The sequence below is a fragment of the Vicugna pacos genome, chromosome 11, assembly GCF_048564905.1.
Source record: "Vicugna pacos chromosome 11, VicPac4, whole genome shotgun sequence".
NCBI lineage: Eukaryota > Metazoa > Chordata > Mammalia > Artiodactyla > Camelidae > Vicugna > Vicugna pacos.
The window spans coordinates 36,651,863-36,674,849 of record NC_132997.1 but is presented as its reverse complement, the minus strand read 5'-3'; the positions used below and the strand labels follow the sequence as shown (position 1 = coordinate 36,674,849).

Sequence of the window (22,987 nt, the reverse complement as noted above, 5' to 3'; positions counted from 1 at the left end):
GGTATGATGACCTCCTGTCAGGAAAGCTCCAGGAGAGTCCCCATTTCAAACACATTCCCCTAGCCTGTCCTATCTTCCCTCCCAACTCTATACATTCAGCAATACACGTCCATCTTCTTGGCCAAGTGCTGGGCAAGAGACCTGTAATATGCTCAAGTCCAAGGTGTAGACTCTGCTCCCAGGTGGCTGAGCGTTCCTTATAATACAATCTAGGGAAAGCCATTGTAGGTAGAGGAGTAGGTAATTAAAATCAAAACCTGTCCCTCTCCCACAGTTCTTATCATCACTGTTCTTCCTTCTGACACTTTAGGATACACGGGATTGTAGCAAAGCTCCCCAGGGGAAAGCAGATTCAGTGCTCTGGGGATAGAAGTCGATGAGGACCCACCTTGGCTGTGCTGAGCAGGAGAACTTCCCTGGTGAGTGACTCCCACTGAGTCCTACTGCCCCGCTTCAACTGTCTCCTAGGGATTCAGGGACAACCCCACTGTCCTGTGAGCAGACCGCTTTCTACCCAAGTCTACATCACACGCACACAAGGCAACATGAATTACAATATCTCTTGTACATTGCACTGATTGTCAAAGTCTTTTATTTAAATAGATATTTACAAACGCAGACGGTTGGAGGGAGAGAGGAAGGGACAGAGGTGGACACAGATGGGGGCTGGACACAGAAGAACACACGTCTGTGTATCCCAAGTGACGACTTCCACTCAGTGGCTCAATTTCTGTTTGTGAATTAAAGTGTATTGAGATTAGGGCTGAAACGAGATTGAAGAAAGAAAACAAACCTCTATAGCTTAAAGAAATCCTCACTTTCTAAAACATGTTCTGAGGAGGGCTAAATTGGGAAGGAGCACTTTGGAATGGAACAGTGTTTCTCAGAAGCAGTGACATCCCTCCCTCTGGTGGCCGTACGGGGAATGGCATGTGAGCCGCTGGCTCCATGGATGTCGGACAAACAGGCAACATTCACACAAACACAAAATCAGTCTCACTGCTGGAAGAAAACAAATCCTCTAAGGTCAAAATTTGGGGTTGCCTTCTAAGTCCTTGTCTTGATCATGCCATGAGCGGCCACTTACCAAGGGTGGGGTCTCAGGGAGTGCTGATGGAGGCCCTGAGCTGGGCCCTGGGTCCACAGCAGACAAGAGGGAGGAGGCCGCTGCCTCACAGGACCTGCAGGGAGAGGGTGGGAACGTGCTGGGGCCACTTGTCCACATCCCCGCCCTGTGTGTCTGGTGCAGAGAAGTCAGTCTATCCAAACAGAGACATGTAGGGCACGTTGATGTTTCTATTAACCATAAAACACAGACACGACAGGCCGCAAGGAATATGTTATCACCTCTAAGAATAATCCGGAATTGTAAATCACAGACACCTCAGGAACAGTGGGCGTCCCGGCCCTGAAGGCGACGGGAGGCAGCAGAGCCGGACTGATACTTACAGTGCGTCCCTCTGCTCTGGCTCTGGCTCTGGCTCTGGCTCTGGCTCTGGCTCTGGCTCTGGCTCTGGCGCTGTCGCAGGCAGGAGAGCTGGAGCTGGCTCTCCACCCAGAGGGGTTTCCCCAGCGGGTTCTGGGGCTGGTGCTGTAGCTCCAAGAAGGGAAACTCTCATCAATAGGACTGCTTTCCCACGTGTCTCCCAAAGCCAGGGGAGCCCTCACTGCTACTCAATCAAATCTCACTCCAGGATTCCACCCCCAGGGAGTCTTCCCAGGCTCTGCTCTGTGGGGTCCAGTGCCGTCCCCTCCCCACCCACCAGATCCCCCACCCTGCATCCTCCTCACCATCACTGTCTGCCTCTGGGAGTTCCAGTTGCTCCAGCTGTGCCAGGAGGAGGTGGGCCTGCTGCTCCAGGTCTGAGCCAGGCATGCTGAGCTCTACATAAGCGACAACCATCTTCAGGCATGGGAATTCTGGAGGCTGGTGGAAATCGCCTGGGTACTGGAACATCCAGGTGCCCAGGATGGAGGCCATGGCCCTGGGGGTAGTCAGGGGGACACCAGAGTCAGAGGCTTGGCCTTTCCTACCACGTTGGGCTCCCAGGGCAGCCCTGCAGGGACCTGGGCCTTTTTGCCTTTGGCTCCTGCCCATCCAGAGGCCGGCTCTGCTCCATGTGCCATCTCAGCTGGCAGTGTGGGCAGAGGCGGGCTTGGACACAGAGGAGGGGCTGCTACAAGCCTTCTGAAGGGACAGCCCTGGCTCAGTGGCGTGACCACCTGTCCACCGCTTCAGGGACACCTGTCACCCTGCTATGTCCCTCTGCCTGCCCCTCCCCACTGGATGGCACGTCTGTGAGGACAGGCAGGCTGTGTGCTCTGGCCACTGCCCTCTAAGGGACACGGGAGCTGCTCTATGAGTGCCTGAGCCCGGAGGGAACAGACAGGCTGTGTCGGCCATCCAGGCTGCCCACGGGCCTCCTCACTCCTCAGACTTTAGCTCCTGCACCTGCTGGCTGCAGAATCCTCCAGGGACCCTGCCTGGGTCTCCTTCTGCCCCTGCCACTCAGCATCATCAGGATGGGCTCAGCTGTCCCCTGAGGCCCCCTGGGTCCCCTGAGCACCAGCTGAGTCCCCACCATTGAGGCTCCACTAGATGGTGGGCAGGATGCTCTCCACCCCTCGTGTTCTGTGTCTCCCAAAGGGCGTGTGGGCAGGGATGGGATGGATAGGGGATGCTTGTGGGTTTTCTTCACTTTTGACTCTGTCCTCTGACCTCCCAGATGCCCCTCACAGCGCCACAGTCCCATCCACAGCTCTCTGGGTCTCGTCTCTTCTTTGCCAGGGGAAGTCCTAGGACTTCTGCTCTCAAGCCAGACTCGCAGGATATGCGGGATCCAGGATTCCGCCCACCTCTGCCCAACCAGAGAGCCCAGAGCTTCACACACTATTTGGGGAAGGAGTCCTTCCCGCTTCAATCCAAGAGACTCACTGTTTCAGCTGGTGCAGGGGTCCCCCGTCCTCTTCCATAACAGGGAGGACGCATCCGTATCTAGAGGAGAGCAGGAAGGCGTCACATGGACTGTCCCGAGCACACTAGCTGGATGTGCTGTCTAGTGTGACAGTGTGACACCCGAGAGAATGGAAGCCCTGGAGGGCAGGGCTGATGTGTGCTCGATGCATTAAATGATGGTTGTTCCTAGAAAAGCCTCTGTCCCTGGGGGCCCTTCCTATACATTTGAGGAATGAGTGAGTGAGCCCACCTGGCCCCAAGGCGCACATCTGAGTGGGCCTGGGACCCCACTTGTCCCTCCCGGGGATCCCTGTTCTCACTCTCCCAGGACAGGGACAGCTAATGGCGTCACCGGTCCCCTTTGAAATGGGAAAACAGTTCCACCCGAGGCCAAAGTCCCAGTGACACAGGAGGCAGACGCTAGCTCTTGGGCAGGAGGACAATGACAAATTCGCACAACCACAGCCCCGCCAGCTGCCCTTTCCATGAGCCAGGTCCCCGGAGAGCACCTTCCATGAAGGTCTCCCTCTGTTCCTACCCTCCTAGGGCCCGATCCTCTCTTGACCCCAGCGTGCAGGGGGGACCCTGAGGCTCAGAGAGGTAGAGGAACAATGCCTCATGGCTCTGATGGTAGGTGGCCAGGTCCCCAATGTCCCATGAAGACACAGTGCTCACCTTCGGAACAGATGGTCCAGCACCTGCTGGGCGGTGGCAAAAGTTCGATAATTGCCCAGAAATGTATTCAAATAGGAGGGGTGCCCGCCCAGAACGGCAGGCACCAGCTTTGCCACCAGCTTCTCCAGCCTGTGTCGCTGGAGGCTCCAAGCCCTGTAGGCCTCATCCCCGCTCCCTGATGGTCCAGCTCCCCCCTGGGGTGGAAAGAGGAGAGACATGAATCAGAGGCAGCAACGGGGACCCCCAGGCCCTTGGGGCTGGAGATTAGACCGAATCCTCAAGCCTCAAGCACTTGTGCCTGAGGTGGAACGGGGGAGCCCTGAGCAGATCCAAGGTTCTCGGCATCACCAGTACCGGGGGCGAAGGGCAGTGATGAAATGCATCAGTGTCTCAGATCCCTGTGTTGGCACCGCAGTGCCGGCCCCTCCCTGCACGTACCACATTATCCCCGTGACTGCTGTCACGGCATCCCATTCTAGGGATGAGAACACAGCGGCTGAGCCTGGGGTGGGAGGGCTCAGGATCTTCAGGTTAATGTGGACACGTGGGGGTGGAGAAGAAACAGGACAACGTGTAGAAAAATGCAGAAGTACCCTTGACTTCACATAGACTGAAGTTCTGTCTGAGTCTCTTTCTGAGAGTCGGACTCATATGTGGGCACTGACTTTGCGTCTGGCCAAGGCAGGGCCTGGGTTGTGACGGCAGATGGGGTAGACGGGGGATCAGATCCCTTTGCCAGCAGCTCTCTTAAGAGGCAGCCCAGGGGAGAAGCGGGGCAGCAGCGGGGCCCGGGGCTTCCTGGGTGTGGAGTCTCCTAGCTCACACTCACCCTGAGCGCGTCCTGGGTTCTGCTGCTCTCGTGGGGCACCTGCGCCTCCTGCAGGGAGGTGGAGCGGGGATCTCCGTGGACCAGGCCCTGTCCCGTCCCGTGTGTGGAGTCCTGTAAATACAGTGCCCAGAGGCCAGGCAGGAGCCTCAGAGCCCTGTCTGGTTCTCCGACCCACTAGACATCTCCAGTCCTGACACACATCCACCACTGTCTGCACAGACCTCCTTCAGGGGCAGAAAAGCTGACAAAGTGGCAGCCTTTTATTCCCATTGACACAGAGATGATGCCCCTCAGGAGTCCTCTTTCCCCCTTATCAGCCCTGTCCTTGGGTGCGGCCATGACAGGACCCCCAGGTCACCAAGTGTTCAACAAGCCATTCCTGCCCAGAGGGGACACCTCCTCTCAAGTCCCCCTTCAGCGACATGGAGATGAGGGGAAGCGGGCCTGCCCAGGGGGGCCCCCCATGGAGGCCGGTCCCAGACTGGCCTTCTCCAGGCCACCCAGCGTTACCTTAGGTGACCTCCTCAAAATAGGCCACAGGCGCCTGGGTGGAGGGTTCCACAGACGCCTACAGCCACCGAAGAACCTCGCAGTCCAGGGTTTCCTGGCGGAGAAGCCCCGGGAGACCGGGAAACAAGAGGAGAACATCCTGCGTCTTCAACTGTCTCCAGCCAAGTGCGCTGGCTCTGGAGCTGTTGTCTGAATGTGGGTGCCTGGTAACCAGGTTCCATTTCGGTTGGGGTCTGTTAAGGATGTGATGTCACTTCCTGGGGTCCACTTCCTGGAACCCCCTCCTCAGAAGACACCTCCACATGCGCCCTCTGGGCTGCTTGCCTGCTCACGCCCTTCTCCATGCAAACCCGCACCTTGCACACTTAGAGCAGCCCCGCCGTCTCTATAGCTGCCGGGGGAGGTTCTGCAGGCAGCTTTGAGGAGACGCCCTGGCTTCCAGAATCCACTCCTCATCCTTACCTGTTTTCCATCCTGGGGAAGTCCTGGTGTGTGTCCAGGCCGGTGTGTCTCCCCAGCTGCCCAGTGGGAATGATTCTAGAAAGTACTTCTAGGGATGTCCTCAGGTGCAAGTGGAATAAGGCCTAAAAAATTGGAGAGTCATGTCACCTGTAGGTGTTGCCTGCGACCCAAGTTATCTTCCTCTGACTTCCTCCTCCATGTCTGTTCCTCTTATGATGGGACACGATAATTCTTATTCAATGTCATTGTACACGGGTGTCTATGTGTGTGTCTTTGTATATGTGTGTGTGTGTGTGTGTGTGTGTGTGTGTGTGTGTTTGTAAACCAGTGCTCACACTCTGTGTCGCCAGCAGGAAACTGTCCCCACACAGGAGAAATGGGCAATAGCATCCTGAGGTCTGAGGGTTTCGGTTTTCTAAAGCAAACCGAGTGAGAAAGTCTGAGGCCCTTGCTGGAAGGTTAGAGCTCATGAGTCAAGGCCACGCAGGTAGCAGGGCTGGAACTGGGATTAGAGGCAGCCTGTGTCCACTGGGCACACTCAGTAGCTCAGTCCTGGGAGCAGGAAAACTGTCCACTTCTCTGATTACTCAGTGTGGCAGGCTGAACTTCTCCAGCTGGATATGCAGTGACCCAGGGACAGATGGGCAGATGGTGGCTGACATCGGTAGAGTGACGTGACCATCTCATTGGCTGCTTCCATGCCTTCAGGGAGCTTCCGACCAGGTAGGAGGAAGGCCAGCGAGTAAACGGAATGACAAGGAAGGATGGAATCAGGAAGTAATCATTGTTCTGACGGACTACAATGGGGATGTGAGAGAGAGCAAGGCCACGGGCAGCATGGCATGGAGGAAATGACAGTAGGGGCCTCATGACCGGGGGGCCCAAGATTCTCAACTCGGCACCAGAGATAGCAAGGTGAGGGCGAGAGAGGGTGCCCACCCACAGGGAGCTGGCCTCTACCTCTAGCTCCGTGTGGCGGTCTGGCCTAGCTGCTTACCAAGGTCACGTCCTCCTGTTCGTGGGCACAGATGCGGCTGGACTCCATTTCCCGGCCTCCCTCGCAGTCGGGCACGCTCAGCTGTTGAGGTCTGATGGTGGCATGCGAACTTCAGCACAGCCCATAAAAACCTCCCACACGTTCTCCTTCACGTCCTTGAGACCTGAGAAGCCATACGTCGAAATGATAGATTCAGCGGATAAAAAGAACCTGGATCCCTGAACTCTGGCTAGGAGAAGAGCTAGCTACCCACCAAGGAAGAGAAACCCCTTTTGGACGTTACGCAAGTGAAGAAACGCCCGGGATTGTATCAAGCCACTGAGATATTGGGGGTTCCATGTTCAGGCAGCTCACACGAGACCGATTCACTGAAGTCACTGTGTCATTGCCACGGCTGCTCATTTGGCCCTTTCTCAGCCTTATCATATTACCACTTACCTTTTGACTTGCAGGTCACTTTTCCTTCCTATAGGTCCCACTCCCTCAAGTGGGATGGCAACAGGGCAGTCAGAGGTCTGCCCTTGTAAGGTGAGTGCTTTCTCTGTTCTCTGCTCCTTAAAGTGGATTCTGCCTTCAGTGCTGTAGCATGTCAATGGCTGCTCTTAGGGCCCTTGAAGCCATTTGTACTCTTAGGTGCTTTCTCTTTCAGTTCGCTTAGACGACATGCTTTCTGGACTAGCACGAATACAGTCCTTATCTCAGGCCTTCCCCAAATTGTGATCATGTCTGAACTAGCGGGGCCCGGCTGAGTAGGACAGAACTGCTCAGACGCTGCTGTAGCTGCTTATTTCCATGTGCGACTGTACGCTTTTTCAGGACAAGGAGTATTTCTTGGGCACCAGGCACAGTATCAGGCACATAGGAGGCGTTCAACGAATGATGCCCGCTGAAGGAACGAATCGGGTCACTCCATGTCGTCAAACACACCGGGATGCTATGGAAAGAATCGGCAGCTTTTGTTATCCCCCTCCACTTTTTGGTATTTTAGTTACAAAGGTTGATTTATATAGACAGGTATTTGGGCAATTAATTAATCTTCCTTTATCATTTTGTCAATTTCCCGTGGAGAGCACAATTTTTCAGTGATGCGTGAACATACATATATTCTTTGGAACAATGTCTTTGGCTGTGAGCTACCACAAGATCTCGTATGTATTTCCCTGTGCTATGCAGTATAATGTTGTTCATCTATTCTGCATCTGCCTGTCAGTATCTGCACATTTCCAACTCCCAGTCTGTCCAGTCCCACGCCCCTGTCCCTTGGCAACCACAAGTTTGTTTTCTATTTCTATGAGTGTGTCTGTTTTGTATTTATGTTCTTTTCTGTTTTTCCTTTTTTTCTTTCTTCCAAACCATCTTTAAAGCAACAGCCTAGGGAAGGCTGCTTCCAAGATGTGGAAGGCGTGGCCTGGGCCTTGCTTGGAATTGGGGCAGAGGGGGGTGCGGGGTGGTGTGGGGAGGGGCGTGGAGGGGCGGTATGGGCTGTGCGGGGAGGGCCAGAACAGGAGGGGAGAAGACTGCGGAGCAGGGGCAGGGGAAGGGCTGGGCCAGGAGCAGAGAGCCCGGTTGAGGCTGTCTAGGCTGGGCAGAGTGAGCTGGGGCGTGGGGCGGCGTCTGCTGCGCGGGGAGAGCTGGGGCTGGGGTCTTTCTCGGCCGCACCGGGCGAACCGGGGCATGGGGCGGGGGGCGATCTCGGCTGCGGCCTTACAGCTGGAGTGTGGGGCGGCCTCGGCCTGGCGGGGAGAGATGGGGCGGGGAGAGCCGTGGCGGGGAGAGCCGTGGCGGGGGTCGTTCTCGGCCGCGCCGGGAAAGCCGGGGTTGGGGCAGGGCGCGATCTCGGCTGCGGCTGGACAGTCTCCTCCCGAGGCGGGGTCTGCCGCGCCGGGCGAGCAGGGGCATGGGGCGAGGGGCGATCTCGGCTGCGGTCCGACAGTCTGGTCCGGAGGTGGCCTCTGCCGCGCGGGGAGAGCCGGGGCGGGGGTCGGTCTCCGCTGCGCAGATCATGGCGGGTGGGGCCTGCGGGCGGGATCCTGTGGGCAGAGCTGAGCTGCCTGCCGAGACTGTTGAGAGGCGCGGGACTCCCGGATGCTTGGCCTGAGGTGGCGGCTGGGGGCTCGGTGCCTGCCTGGAGGCCGCAGGGTGAAGGCGGGCCTGGGGCTGGGGCTGGGGCTGGCGTCCCTCCAGCTCTGAGAAGGGACCCGCGCCCGCGCACTACCAGCTAGTCATCACCTGCAATGTCTCTGGGACTAGGTCCTCCAAGCATATCTCCAAGCTTGCCTATCACCAGGGTGTGGTCATTGTGACCTGTCCTGGCTGCCAGACACACCACACCATCCCCGACAACCTAGGGTGGTTCTCGGACCTGGATGGGAAGAGGAATATTAAAGAAATGCTGGCAGCCAGAAGGGAGAAGGTATGCCAAGTGGCTGGCAAGGGGGTCCAGGAGCTTGTTTTAGAGGCTGCGGGGTCCCCCAAACCCACCAGTGCTGTGGCAGGGGCTGAGGACCAGGATCCCACCCTACCTGGCAGGAAGGAAGCCAGCTGACCCACCTTCTGCCTTCAAGGATACTCTGGCCCTGGGCCGCTCTGGACGTGACTGTTGTTGTTGTTGTTGTTGTTGTTGTTGTTGTTATCAATAGCTATCAGTTGCAGATGTGGGGCCTGGGAGTCTCCTGCTTTCCCTGGCTCTGGAGTCAAAATGACTCCCGAGAACACTCTGAGGGCTGCAGCTGGGGCCTTCTGCAGCTGCAGGCCATGTCCCAGTGGGAAGGGGCTGGACATGGAGTCTGAGCCCCTCCTGGCTGCGGCTGTGTGGCCTTGGGCAGGTCACTTTGCCCCTGTGAGCCTCTGTCTTCCTGTCTCCAGATGAAAATGCTCAGAGCGCCACCTTGTCAGGAGGACAGGCAGAAAGACAAGACTCAGAAGAGACATGGGGTGGCTCAGTCCTGTCCCAAATGTCAAGGCGCCCTCTTGCTGGCTCTCAGGGATTCCAGGAAAGGACGGCCAGTTAGCCAGTGAACTTCCTGGGTGCAGGACCAGCACCCCCACACCCCTCTGCAGATCTTGTCCTTCTGGCCAGACACAAGGAGGCCCCACAGATCCTTCTGTGGCACCTGCTGTCCCCTGGACAGCACTGGTGAACAAGTGCCAACCTCAGCCCTGACTTTTGGCCACTGGCCAAGCGGTCAGGAAACCAGGCCACTCGCTGTCTCCACTGACAGGCCAGGCAGCCGTGGTGACAAAGGGAGTGGGTGCGAGGGGTGCTGTCTGATGGGCGGTGGGCCGCGTGCCCTGCATTTGCCTCCCAGCCTTGTTTGGCTGTCTTCTCAGGATGTTCCTGTGTTTATGAGGGCATGTTTATTTGCAGAAGCCTTCTGGGCAGTGTGAGCTTCAGCATTAAACAGCAGCCACCATCTTACAGGGTCCCGGCAGGATGCGCGCTCCCAGTTGCCGACCCCGTCGGCCCTGGGCCTCAGCATGGTTCTCCAGGCACTGGCAGTCTGTGCTCTGACTCGGTTACCCCCGTCCTTCCCGTGGCGAACAAGCCTGCATTATTCCAGCCCAGAGCCCCCCGTTCCATTTGTGAAGTCCAACCTGGAGGCTGAGCCAGCAGCCCCACCATGGCCTGCTCTTCCTCAGAGGCCCCAGGCGACCGACTGGCCTTGAAATGCCTGAGCTGCAGGGCTGGGTAGTGGCGTGGCTGCCTAGTTGACCCCAGACGCTAAGGACCAGGATTTGGGGAGGTCCTGGGAGCTGGCTGGACTCTGAGAGTGCAGGGCTGGGCCTTGGGGGGCCACTGAGACCAATCCCGCCCTCCACGGATGCGAAAACGGAGGCCTGTGGTTTGGACATGTATGCTAGCCGATTTTTATTGTCTGTTTTCTGACACTTTGACATCTGGGTCCCACTGAGCCTGGAGGGGCTGCCCCTCCCAGGGCTAGTCAGTTCCTAGAGACAGTAGAAGATGCCAGTGAGCACACCCAGGGTGGGGACAGACAAGTAGGGGCAGCCCCTCCACCCAGAGATGCTTGAGTCCTCCCACCTGCTAGTCCTGCCTCCCTGTTGCTCCCCATGGAAACCACAGGAGAGGCTCACGCCCACTTTTCCCCTCCCCTGCCACCTGACCCGCGAGGGCCCTGCTGATGCCCCTCCAAGGGCAGTGCCCCATCTGCACGGATGCTTCTCAGCCCAGCCAGGGCCCAGTGGTCCAAGTGAGCCTACTTTGTGCGAGGCCAGGCTGCCACTGATTTCAAGACTTCAGAAGGACATCTCGGATGCGAAGGGACACATCACAGGCATGTCCATATATTTTTCCTTCTAAGCCATGACTCAGGAGTAAAAGCAAAATAACATTGTGTTCAGATCCAAGAGACTCAGAGAGTTTGCCGCTGTCAGGCTGTCACTGAGAGTGAGGACGGGTGGGTTGAAGGAAGAAGTGAATGAATCCCAGAAGGAACGAGTGGAGAGTGAGACACGAGGGTGGGAAATGGGTGAGTGCAGGTCTGTCTGACAGTCATGACTGTGTAAATGAAGCATCAGGGGTTAGTAAGAACAATTATCATGACTAATGAGAAGGCAAAAACCTCTGTGGTTCAGTGTTGTGTCCTGGCCATCACCGGCCACCCTGCCAGGGCTCAGGAAGCCTGAGCTGAGGTAGAAAGGGCAGAAAAAGTCTATACACTAGTCATTCCTATCCATCTGTGTAAGAAGAATTGCACACCATGAGCAAGTGGGAATGATTCCTGGAATGCAGGATGGCTTCACCCTAGCAAAATGCATGACAGTGTGAGGAGAAAAAACAGGATCATCTCAATGAATGCTGAGAAAGGAATGGATGAATTCACCAGCATCTTCTGAATTTCATGGAAACATGAGAAATTTAAAGGGTCATATTCACACAATGTTTTTTTTTGTTCAGTAACTCTAGCCCAACTGGATGATAACAATTTTTAGAAGTATCACAGCATTCTATACCGCGTTACAGCACCATATCACTTCGCTCTGTTCCTCATGCTATGGGTCAGGTCTTTTAGAGCCTCATCAGAGAAATGGCTCAATTTAGTAGGGATGCTCATTGCAAGAAAAACATGCTTCTTTTATGCCATCGATTTAACATGGATTGTTCAAGAGAACCCCCCCCCCCATTATGACAGTCATGCAGAGCGGTATTTCTCCATGTGGTGACTGATTCATAAATTCAGTCCCATCGTGAACCTTCAGGTCCGTAGGATCTAATATTCTGACTTTGGATCCCTGAGGGAGTCCGAAGTGTCCCCTGAGACCTAGGGAGCAGAGCCACACAGTAGGAGAGTCAATGGGACCAAAATGAGAACAGAAGTGAGAGCAGATGCTGAGATGTGACGTGGGAGAGCCCTGGGATCATGTGGGTCCTGGCTGAGGGGCTCTGTGGGAAGGTCTTCAGGAGTAAAGGGCCTGGCAGGGGAGGAAGGTGCCTAGGTATGATGACCTCCTGTCAGGAAAGCTCCAGGAGAGTCCCCATTTCAAACACATTCCCCTAGCCTGTCCTATCTTCCCTCCCAACTCTATACATTCAGCAATACACGTCCATCTTCTTGGCCAAGTGCTGGGCAAGAGACCTGTAATATGCTCAAGTCCAAGGTGTAGACTCTGCTCCCAGGTGGCTGAGCGTTCCTTATAATACAATCTAGGGAAAGCCATTGTAGGTAGAGGAGTAGGTAATTAAAATCAAAACCTGTCCCTCTCCCACAGTTCTTATCATCACTGTTCTTCCTTCTGACACTTTAGGATACACGGGATTGTAGCAAAGCTCCCCAGGGGAAAGCAGATTCAGTGCTCTGGGGATAGAAGTCGATGAGGACCCACCTTGGCTGTGCTGAGCAGGAGAACTTCCCTGGTGAGTGACTCCCACTGAGTCCTACTGCCCCGCTTCAACTGTCTCCTAGGGATTCAGGGACAACCCCACTGTCCTGTGAGCAGACCGCTTTCTACCCAAGTCTACATCACACGCACACAAGGCAACATGAATTACAATATCTCTTGTACATTGCACTGATTGTCAAAGTCTTTTATTTAAATAGATATTTACAAACGCAGACGGTTGGAGGGAGAGAGGAAGGGACAGAGGTGGACACAGATGGGGGCTGGACACAGAAGAACACACGTCTGTGTATCCCAAGTGACGACTTCCACTCAGTGGCTCAATTTCTGTTTGTGAATTAAAGTGTATTGAGATTAGGGCTGAAACGAGATTGAAGAAAGAAAACAAACCTCTATAGCTTAAAGAAATCCTCACTTTCTAAAACATGTTCTGAGGAGGGCTAAATTGGGAAGGAGCACTTTGGAATGGAACAGTGTTTCTCAGAAGCAGTGACATCCCTCCCTCTGGTGGCCGTACGGGGAATGGCATGTGAGCCGCTGGCTCCATGGATGTCGGACAAACAGGCAACATTCACACAAACACAAAATCAGTCTCACTGCTGGAAGAAAACAAATCCTCTAAGGTCAAAATTTGGGGTTGCCTTCTAAGTCCTTGTCTTGATCATGCCATGAGCGGCCACTTACCAAGGGTGGGGTCTCAGGGAGTGCTGATGGAGGCCCTGAGCTGGGCCCTGGGTCCACAGCAGACAAGAGGGAGGAGGCCGCTGCCTCACAGGACCTGCAGGGAGAGGGTGGGAACGTGCTGGGGCCACTTGTCCACATCCCCGCCCTGTGTGTCTGGTGCAGAGAAGTCAGTCTATCCAAACAGAGACATGTAGGGCACGTTGATGTTTCTATTAACCATAAAACACAGACACGACAGGCCGCAAGGAATATGTTATCACCTCTAAGAATAATCCGGAATTGTAAATCACAGACACCTCAGGAACAGTGGGCGTCCCGGCCCTGAAGGCGACGGGAGGCAGCAGAGCCGGACTGATACTTACAGTGCGTCCCTCTGCTCTGGCTCTGGCTCTGGCTCTGGCTCTGGCTCTGGCTCTGGCTCTGGCTCTGGCGCTGTCGCAGGCAGGAGAGCTGGAGCTGGCTCTCCACCCAGAGGGGTTTCCCCAGCGGGTTCTGGGGCTGGTGCTGTAGCTCCAAGAAGGGAAACTCTCATCAATAGGACTGCTTTCCCACGTGTCTCCCAAAGCCAGGGGAGCCCTCACTGCTACTCAATCAAATCTCACTCCAGGATTCCACCCCCAGGGAGTCTTCCCAGGCTCTGCTCTGTGGGGTCCAGTGCCGTCCCCTCCCCACCCACCAGATCCCCCACCCTGCATCCTCCTCACCATCACTGTCTGCCTCTGGGAGTTCCAGTTGCTCCAGCTGTGCCAGGAGGAGGTGGGCCTGCTGCTCCAGGTCTGAGCCAGGCATGCTGAGCTCTACATAAGCGACAACCATCTTCAGGCATGGGAATTCTGGAGGCTGGTGGAAATCGCCTGGGTACTGGAACATCCAGGTGCCCAGGATGGAGGCCATGGCCCTGGGGGTAGTCAGGGGGACACCAGAGTCAGAGGCTTGGCCTTTCCTACCACGTTGGGCTCCCAGGGCAGCCCTGCAGGGACCTGGGCCTTTTTGCCTTTGGCTCCTGCCCATCCAGAGGCCGGCTCTGCTCCATGTGCCATCTCAGCTGGCAGTGTGGGCAGAGGCGGGCTTGGACACAGAGGAGGGGCTGCTACAAGCCTTCTGAAGGGACAGCCCTGGCTCAGTGGCGTGACCACCTGTCCACCGCTTCAGGGACACCTGTCACCCTGCTATGTCCCTCTGCCTGCCCCTCCCCACTGGATGGCACGTCTGTGAGGACAGGCAGGCTGTGTGCTCTGGCCACTGCCCTCTAAGGGACACGGGAGCTGCTCTATGAGTGCCTGAGCCCGGAGGGAACAGACAGGCTGTGTCGGCCATCCAGGCTGCCCACGGGCCTCCTCACTCCTCAGACTTTAGCTCCTGCACCTGCTGGCTGCAGAATCCTCCAGGGACCCTGCCTGGGTCTCCTTCTGCCCCTGCCACTCAGCATCATCAGGATGGGCTCAGCTGTCCCCTGAGGCCCCCTGGGTCCCCTGAGCACCAGCTGAGTCCCCACCATTGAGGCTCCACTAGATGGTGGGCAGGATGCTCTCCACCCCTCGTGTTCTGTGTCTCCCAAAGGGCGTGTGGGCAGGGATGGGATGGATAGGGGATGCTTGTGGGTTTTCTTCACTTTTGACTCTGTCCTCTGACCTCCCAGATGCCCCTCACAGCGCCACAGTCCCATCCACAGCTCTCTGGGTCTCGTCTCTTCTTTGCCAGGGGAAGTCCTAGGACTTCTGCTCTCAAGCCAGACTCGCAGGATATGCGGGATCCAGGATTCCGCCCACCTCTGCCCAACCAGAGAGCCCAGAGCTTCACACACTATTTGGGGAAGGAGTCCTTCCCGCTTCAATCCAAGAGACTCACTGTTTCAGCTGGTGCAGGGGTCCCCCGTCCTCTTCCATAACAGGGAGGACGCATCCGTATCTAGAGGAGAGCAGGAAGGCGTCACATGGACTGTCCCGAGCACACTAGCTGGATGTGCTGTCTAGTGTGACAGTGTGACACCCGAGAGAATGGAAGCCCTGGAGGGCAGGGCTGATGTGTGCTCGATGCATTAAATGATGGTTGTTCCTAGAAAAGCCTCTGTCCCTGGGGGCCCTTCCTATACATTTGAGGAATGAGTGAGTGAGCCCACCTGGCCCCAAGGCGCACATCTGAGTGGGCCTGGGACCCCACTTGTCCCTCCCGGGGATCCCTGTTCTCACTCTCCCAGGACAGGGACAGCTAATGGCGTCACCGGTCCCCTTTGAAATGGGAAAACAGTTCCACCCGAGGCCAAAGTCCCAGTGACACAGGAGGCAGACGCTAGCTCTTGGGCAGGAGGACAATGACAAATTCGCACAACCACAGCCCCGCCAGCTGCCCTTTCCATGAGCCAGGTCCCCGGAGAGCACCTTCCATGAAGGTCTCCCTCTGTTCCTACCCTCCTAGGGCCCGATCCTCTCTTGACCCCAGCGTGCAGGGGGGACCCTGAGGCTCAGAGAGGTAGAGGAACAATGCCTCATGGCTCTGATGGTAGGTGGCCAGGTCCCCAATGTCCCATGAAGACACAGTGCTCACCTTCGGAACAGATGGTCCAGCACCTGCTGGGCGGTGGCAAAAGTTCGATAATTGCCCAGAAATGTATTCAAATAGGAGGGGTGCCCGCCCAGAACGGCAGGCACCAGCTTTGCCACCAGCTTCTCCAGCCTGTGTCGCTGGAGGCTCCAAGCCCTGTAGGCCTCATCCCCGCTCCCTGATGGTCCAGCTCCCCCCTGGGGTGGAAAGAGGAGAGACATGAATCAGAGGCAGCAACGGGGACCCCCAGGCCCTTGGGGCTGGAGATTAGACCGAATCCTCAAGCCTCAAGCACTTGTGCCTGAGGTGGAACGGGGGAGCCCTGAGCAGATCCAAGGTTCTCGGCATCACCAGTACCGGGGGCGAAGGGCAGTGATGAAATGCATCAGTGTCTCAGATCCCTGTGTTGGCACCGCAGTGCCGGCCCCTCCCTGCACGTACCACATTATCCCCGTGACTGCTGTCACGGCATCCCATTCTAGGGATGAGAACACAGCGGCTGAGCCTGGGGTGGGAGGGCTCAGGATCTTCAGGTTAATGTGGACACGTGGGGGTGGAGAAGAAACAGGACAACGTGTAGAAAAATGCAGAAGTACCCTTGACTTCACATAGACTGAAGTTCTGTCTGAGTCTCTTTCTGAGAGTCGGACTCATATGTGGGCACTGACTTTGCGTCTGGCCAAGGCAGGGCCTGGGTTGTGACGGCAGATGGGGTAGACGGGGGATCAGATCCCTTTGCCAGCAGCTCTCTTAAGAGGCAGCCCAGGGGAGAAGCGGGGCAGCAGCGGGGCCCGGGGCTTCCTGGGTGTGGAGTCTCCTAGCTCACACTCACCCTGAGCGCGTCCTGGGTTCTGCTGCTCTCGTGGGGCACCTGCGCCTCCTGCAGGGAGGTGGAGCGGGGATCTCCGTGGACCAGGCCCTGTCCCGTCCCGTGTGTGGAGTCCTGTAAATACAGTGCCCAGAGGCCAGGCAGGAGCCTCAGAGCCCTGTCTGGTTCTCCGACCCACTAGACATCTCCAGTCCTGACACACATCCACCACTGTCTGCACAGACCTCCTTCAGGGGCAGAAAAGCTGACAAAGTGGCAGCCTTTTATTCCCATTGACACAGAGATGATGCCCCTCAGGAGTCCTCTTTCCCCCTTATCAGCCCTGTCCTTGGGTGCGGCCATGACAGGACCCCCAGGTCACCAAGTGTTCAACAAGCCATTCCTGCCCAGAGGGGACACCTCCTCTCAAGTCCCCCTTCAGCGACATGGAGATGAGGGGAAGCGGGCCTGCCCAGGGGGGGCCCCCCATGGAGGCCGGTCCCAGACTGGCCTTCTCCAGGCCACCCAGCGTTACCTTAGGTGACCTCCTCAAAATAGGCCACAGGCGCCTGGGTGGAGGGTTCCACAGACGCCTACAGCCACCGAAGAACCTCGCAGTCCAGGGTTTCCTGGCGGAGAAGCCCCGGGAGACCGGGAAACAAGAGGAGAACATCCTGCGTCTTCAACTGTCTCCAGCCAAGTGCGCTGGCTCTGGAGCTGTTGTCTGAATGTGGGTGCCTGGTAACCAGGTTCCATTTCGGTTGGGGTCTGTTAAGGATGTGATGTCACTTCCTGGGGTCCACTTCCTGGAACCCCCTCCTCAGAAGACACCTCCACATGCGCCCTCTGGGCTGCTTGCCTGCTCACGCCCTTCTCCATGCAAACCCGCACCTTGCACACTTAGAGCAGCCCCGCCGTCTCTATAGCTGCCGGGGGAGGTTCTGCAGGCAGCTTTGAGGAGACGCCCTGGCTTCCAGAATCCACTCCTCATCCTTACCTGTTTTCCATCCTGGGGAAGTCCTGGTGTGTGTCCAGGCCGGTGTGTCTCCCCAGCTGCCCAGTGGGAATGATTCTAGAAAGTACTTCTAGGGATGTCCTCAGGTGCAAGTGGAATAAGGCCTAAAAAATTGGAGAGTCATGTCACCTGTAGGTGTTGCCTGCGACCCAAGTTATCTTCCTCTGACTTCCTCCTCCATGTCTGTTCCTCTTATGATGGGACACGATAATTCTTATTCAATGTCATTGTACACGGGTGTCTATGTGTGTGTCTTTGTATATGTGTGTGTGTGTGTGTGTGTGTGTGTGTGTGTGTGTTTGTAAACCAGTGCTCACACTCTGTGTCGCCAGCAGGAAACTGTCCCCACACAGGAGAAATGGGCAATAGCATCCTGAGGTCTGAGGGTTTCGGTTTTCTAAAGCAAACCGAGTGAGAAAGTCTGAGGCCCTTGCTGGAAGGTTAGAGCTCATGAGTCAAGGCCACGCAGGTAGCAGGGCTGGAACTGGGATTAGAGGCAGCCTGTGTCCACTGGGCACACTCAGTAGCTCAGTCCTGGGAGCAGGAAAACTGTCCACTTCTCTGATTACTCAGTGTGGCAGGCTGAACTTCTCCAGCTGGATATGCAGTGACCCAGGGACAGATGGGCAGATGGTGGCTGACATCGGTAGAGTGACGTGACCATCTCATTGGCTGCTTCCATGCCTTCAGGGAGCTTCCGACCAGGTAGGAGGAAGGCCAGCGAGTAAACGGAATGACAAGGAAGGATGGAATCAGGAAGTAATCATTGTTCTGACGGACTACAATGGGGATGTGAGAGAGAGCAAGGCCACGGGCAGCATGGCATGGAGGAAATGACAGTAGGGGCCTCATGACCGGGGGGCCCAAGATTCTCAACTCGGCACCAGAGATAGCAAGGTGAGGGCGAGAGAGGGTGCCCACCCACAGGGAGCTGGCCTCTACCTCTAGCTCCGTGTGGCGGTCTGGCCTAGCTGCTTACCAAGGTCACGTCCTCCTGTTCGTGGGCACAGATGCGGCTGGACTCCATTTCCCGGCCTCCCTCGCAGTCGGGCACGCTCAGCTGTTGAGGTCTGATGGTGGCATGCGAACTTCAGCACAGCCCATAAAAACCTCCCACACGTTCTCCTTCACGTCCTTGAGACCTGAGAAGCCATACGTCGAAATGATAGATTCAGCGGATAAAAAGAACCTGGATCCCTGAACTCTGGCTAGGAGAAGAGCTAGCTACCCACCAAGGAAGAGAAACCCCTTTTGGACGTTACGCAAGTGAAGAAACGCCCGGGATTGTATCAAGCCACTGAGATATTGGGGGTTCCATGTTCAGGCAGCTCACACGAGACCGATTCACTGAAGTCACTGTGTCATTGCCACGGCTGCTCATTTGGCCCTTTCTCAGCCTTATCATATTACCACTTACCTTTTGACTTGCAGGTCACTTTTCCTTCCTATAGGTCCCACTCCCTCAAGTGGGATGGCAACAGGGCAGTCAGAGGTCTGCCCTTGTAAGGTGAGTGCTTTCTCTGTTCTCTGCTCCTTAAAGTGGATTCTGCCTTCAGTGCTGTAGCATGTCAATGGCTGCTCTTAGGGCCCTTGAAGCCATTTGTACTCTTAGGTGCTTTCTCTTTCAGTTCGCTTAGACGACATGCTTTCTGGACTAGCACGAATACAGTCCTTATCTCAGGCCTTCCCCAAATTGTGATCATGTCTGAACTAGCGGGGCCCGGCTGAGTAGGACAGAACTGCTCAGACGCTGCTGTAGCTGCTTATTTCCATGTGCGACTATACGCTTTTTCAGGACAAGGAGTATTTCTTGGGCACCAGGCACAGTATCAGGCACATAGGAGGCGTTCAACGAATGATGCCCGCTGAAGGAACGAATCGGGTCACTCCATGTCGTCAAACACACCGGGATGCTATGGAAAGAATCGGCAGCTTTTGTTATCCCCCTCCACTTTTTGGTATTTTAGTTACAAAGGTTGATTTATATAGACAGGTATTTGGGCAATTAATTAATCTTCCTTTATCATTTTGTCAATTTCCCGTGGAGAGCACAATTTTTCAGTGATGCGTGAACATACATATATTCTTTGGAACAATGTCTTTGGCTGTGAGCTACCACAAGATCTCGTATGTATTTCCCTGTGCTATGCAGTATAATGTTGTTCATCTATTCTGCATCTGCCTGTCAGTATCTGCACATTTCCAACTCCCAGTCTGTCCAGTCCCACGCCCCTGTCCCTTGGCAACCACAAGTTTGTTTTCTATTTCTATGAGTGTGTCTGTTTTGTATTTATGTTCTTTTCTGTTTTTCCTTTTTTTCTTTCTTCCAAACCATCTTTAAAGCAACAGCCTAGGGAAGGCTGCTTCCAAGATGTGGAAGGCGTGGCCTGGGCCTTGCTCGGAATTGGGGCAGAGGGGGGTGCGGGGTGGTGTGGGGAGGGGCGTGGAGGGGCGGTATGGGCTGTGCGGGGAGGGCCAGAACAGGAGGGGAGAAGACTGCGGAGCAGGGGCAGGGGAAGGGCTGGGCCAGGAGCAGAGAGCCCGGTTGAGGCTGTCTAGGCTGGGCAGAGTGAGCTGGGGCGTGGGGCGGCGTCTGCTGCGCGGGGAGAGCTGGGGCTGGGGTCTTTCTCGGCCGCACCGGGCGAACCGGGGCATGGGGCGGGGGGCGATCTCGGCTGCGGCCTTACAGCTGGAGTGTGGGGCGGCCTCGGCCTGGCGGGGAGAGATGGGGCGGGGAGAGCCGTGGCGGGGAGAGCCGTGGCGGGGGTCGTTCTCGGCCGCGCCGGGAAAGCCGGGGTTGGGGCAGGGCGCGATCTCGGCTGCGGCTGGACAGTCTCCTCCCGAGGCGGGGTCTGCCGCGCCGGGCGAGCAGGGGCATGGGGCGAGGGGCGATCTCGGCTGCGGTCCGACAGTCTGGTCCGGAGGTGGCCTCTGCCGCGCGGGGAGAGCCGGGGCGGGGGTCGGTCTCCGCTGCGCAGATCATGGCGGGTGGGGCCTGCGGGCGGGATCCTGTGGGCAGAGCTGAGCTGCCTGCCGAGACTGTTGAGAGGCGCGGGACTCCCGGATGCTTGGCCTGAGGTGGCGGCTGGGGGCTCGGTGCCTGCCTGGAGGCCGCAGGGTGAAGGCGGGCCTGGGGCTGGGGCTGGGGCTGGCGTCCCTCCAGCTCTGAGAAGGGACCCGCGCCCGCGCACTACCAGCTAGTCATCACCTGCAATGTCTCTGGGACTAGGTCCTCCAAGCATATCTCCAAGCTTGCCTATCACCAGGGTGTGGTCATTGTGACCTGTCCTGGCTGCCAGACACACCACACCATCCCCGACAACCTAGGGTGGTTCTCGGACCTGGATGGGAAGAGGAATATTAAAGAAATGCTGGCAGCCAGAAGGGAGAAGGTATGCCAAGTGGCTGGCAAGGGGGTCCAGGAGCTTGTTTTAGAGGCTGCGGGGTCCCCCAAACCCACCAGTGCTGTGGCAGGGGCTGAGGACCAGGATCCCACCCTACCTGGCAGGAAGGAGGCCAGCTGACCCACCTTCTGCCTTCAAGGAGGATACTCTGGCCCTGGGACGCTCTGGACATGACTTGTTGTTGTTGTTGTTGTTGTTGTTGTTGTTGTTGTTGTTGTTGTTGTTGTTGTTATCAATAGCTATCAGTTGCAGACGTGGGGCCTGGGAGTCTCCTGCTCTCCCTGGCTCTGGAGTCAAAATGACTCCCGAGAACCCTCTGTGGGCTGCAGCTGGGGCCTTCTGCAGCTGCAGGCCATGTCCCAGTGGGAAGGGGCTGGACATGGAGTCTGAGCCCCTCCTGGCTGCGGCTGTGTGGCCTTGGGCAGGTCACTTTGCCCCTGTGAGCCTCTGTCTTCCTGTCTCCAGATGAAAATGCTCAGAGCGCCACCTTGTCAGGAGGACAGGCAGAAAGACAAGACTCAGAAGAGACATGGGGTGGCTCAGTCCTGTCCCAAATGTCAAGGCGCCCTCTTGCTGGCTCTCAGGGATTCCAGGAAAGGACGGCCAGTTAGCCAGTGAACTTCCTGGGTGCAGGACCAGCACCCCCACACCCCTCTGCAGATCTTGTCCTTCTGGCCAGACACAAGGAGGCCCCACAGATCCTTCTGTGGCACCTGCTGTCCCCTGGACAGCACTGGTGAACAAGTGCCAACCTCAGCCCTGACTTTTGGCCACTGGCCAAGCGGTCAGGAAACCAGGCCACTCGCTGTCTCCACTGACAGGCCAGGCAGCCGTGGTGACAAAGGGAGTGGGTGCGAGGGGTGCTGTCTGATGGGCGGTGGGCCGCGTGCCCTGCATTTGCCTCCCAGCCTTGTTTGGCTGTCTTCTCAGGATGTTCCTGTGTTTATGAGGGCATGTTTATTTGCAGAAGCCTTCTGGGCAGTGTGAGCTTCAGCATTAAACAGCAGCCACCATCTTACAGGGTCCCGGCAGGATGCGCGCTCCCAGTTGCCGACCCCGTCGGCCCTGGGCCTCAGCATGGTTCTCCAGGCACTGGCAGTCTGTGCTCTGACTCGGTTACCCCCGTCCTTCCCGTGGCGAACAAGCCTGCATTATTCCAGCCCAGAGCCCCCCGTTCCATTTGTGAAGTCCAACCTGGAGGCTGAGCCAGCAGCCCCACCATGGCCTGCTCTTCCTCAGAGGCCCCAGGCGACCGACTGGCCTTGAAATGCCTGAGCTGCAGGGCTGGGTAGTGGCGTGGCTGCCTAGTTGACCCCAGACGCTAAGGACCAGGATTTGGGGAGGTCCTGGGAGCTGGCTGGACTCTGAGAGTGCAGGGCTGGGCCTTGGGGGGCCACTGAGACCAATCCCGCCCTCCACGGATGCGAAAACGGAGGCCTGTGGTTTGGACATGTATGCTAGCCGATTTTTATTGTCTGTTTTCTGACACTTTGACATCTGGGTCCCACTGAGCCTGGAGGGGCTGCCCCTCCCAGGGCTAGTCAGTTCCTAGAGACAGTAGAAGATGCCAGTGAGCACACCCAGGGTGGGGACAGACAAGTAGGGGCAGCCCCTCCACCCAGAGATGCTTGAGTCCTCCCACCTGCTAGTCCTGCCTCCCTGTTGCTCCCCATGGAAACCACAGGAGAGGCTCACGCCCACTTTTCCCCTCCCCTGCCACCTGACCCGCGAGGGCCCTGCTGATGCCCCTCCAAGGGCAGTGCCCCATCTGCACGGATGCTTCTCAGCCCAGCCAGGGCCCAGTGGTCCAAGTGAGCCTACTTTGTGCGAGGCCAGGCTGCCACTGATTTCAAGACTTCAGAAGGACATCTCGGATGCGAAGGGACACATCACAGGCATGTCCATATATTTTTCCTTCTAAGCCATGACTCAGGAGTAAAAGCAAAATAACATTGTGTTCAGATCCAAGAGACTCAGAGAGTTTGCCGCTGTCAGGCTGTCACTGAGAGTGAGGACGGGTGGGTTGAAGGAAGAAGTGAATGAATCCCAGAAGGAACGAGTGGAGAGTGAGACACGAGGGTGGGAAATGGGTGAGTGCAGGTCTGTCTGACAGTCATGACTGTGTAAATGAAGCATCAGGGGTTAGTAAGAACAATTATCATGACTAATGAGAAGGCAAAAACCTCTGTGGTTCAGTGTTGTGTCCTGGCCATCACCGGCCACCCTGCCAGGGCTCAGGAAGCCTGA

General features: G+C 56.6%; 2 protein-coding genes across 2 annotated transcripts in view; both read right to left on the bottom strand.

Moving 5' to 3' along the window:
* Positions 1-638: 638 nt before the first annotated feature.
* On the bottom strand, positions 639-8,433 carry LOC140699911 (ral guanine nucleotide dissociation stimulator-like 1). The gene is made up of 9 exons (XM_072972397.1): positions 8,138-8,433; positions 6,430-6,520; positions 4,461-4,571; positions 3,632-3,825; positions 2,936-2,995; positions 1,792-1,985; positions 1,450-1,591; positions 1,088-1,181; positions 639-730 (listed from the first exon to the last, which is right to left on the bottom strand). The coding sequence occupies exons 1-9, from the start codon at positions 8,431-8,433 to the stop codon at positions 716-718; spliced, it is 1,197 nt and encodes a 398-aa protein (XP_072828498.1). The 3' UTR covers positions 639-715.
* A 4,090-nt stretch (positions 8,434-12,523) lies between these two features.
* Positions 12,524-22,987, bottom strand: part of LOC140699910 (uncharacterized) — a 55,241-nt gene continuing 44,777 nt past the window's right edge. Inside the window, exons 32-40 of the mRNA XM_072972396.1 lie at positions 19,975-20,267; positions 18,316-18,406; positions 16,346-16,456; positions 15,517-15,710; positions 14,821-14,880; positions 13,677-13,870; positions 13,335-13,476; positions 12,973-13,066; positions 12,524-12,615 (exon numbers count right to left, since the gene is read on the bottom strand). Coding sequence (XP_072828497.1) covers positions 12,601-12,615; positions 12,973-13,066; positions 13,335-13,476; positions 13,677-13,870; positions 14,821-14,880; positions 15,517-15,710; positions 16,346-16,456; positions 18,316-18,406; positions 19,975-20,267 — 1,194 coding nt within the window. The 3' untranslated portion in view covers positions 12,524-12,600. The remainder of the gene's footprint in view (positions 12,616-12,972; positions 13,067-13,334; positions 13,477-13,676; positions 13,871-14,820; positions 14,881-15,516; positions 15,711-16,345; positions 16,457-18,315; positions 18,407-19,974; positions 20,268-22,987) is intronic.

Coding starts and splice junctions, on each gene's coding strand:
- LOC140699911 (XM_072972397.1), bottom strand. CDS start 8,433: ATGATCTGCGCAGCGGAGACCGACCCCCGCCCCGGCTCTCCCCGCGCG. Junction 2,996..3,631: donor CTGGACCATCTGTTCCGAAG/GTGAGCACTGTG, acceptor GCTCTCCTCTAG/ATACGGATGCGTCCTCCCTG. Junction 1,986..2,935: donor CCCCTGCACCAGCTGAAACA/GTGAGTCTCTTG, acceptor GACTACCCCCAG/GGCCATGGCCTCCATCCTGG.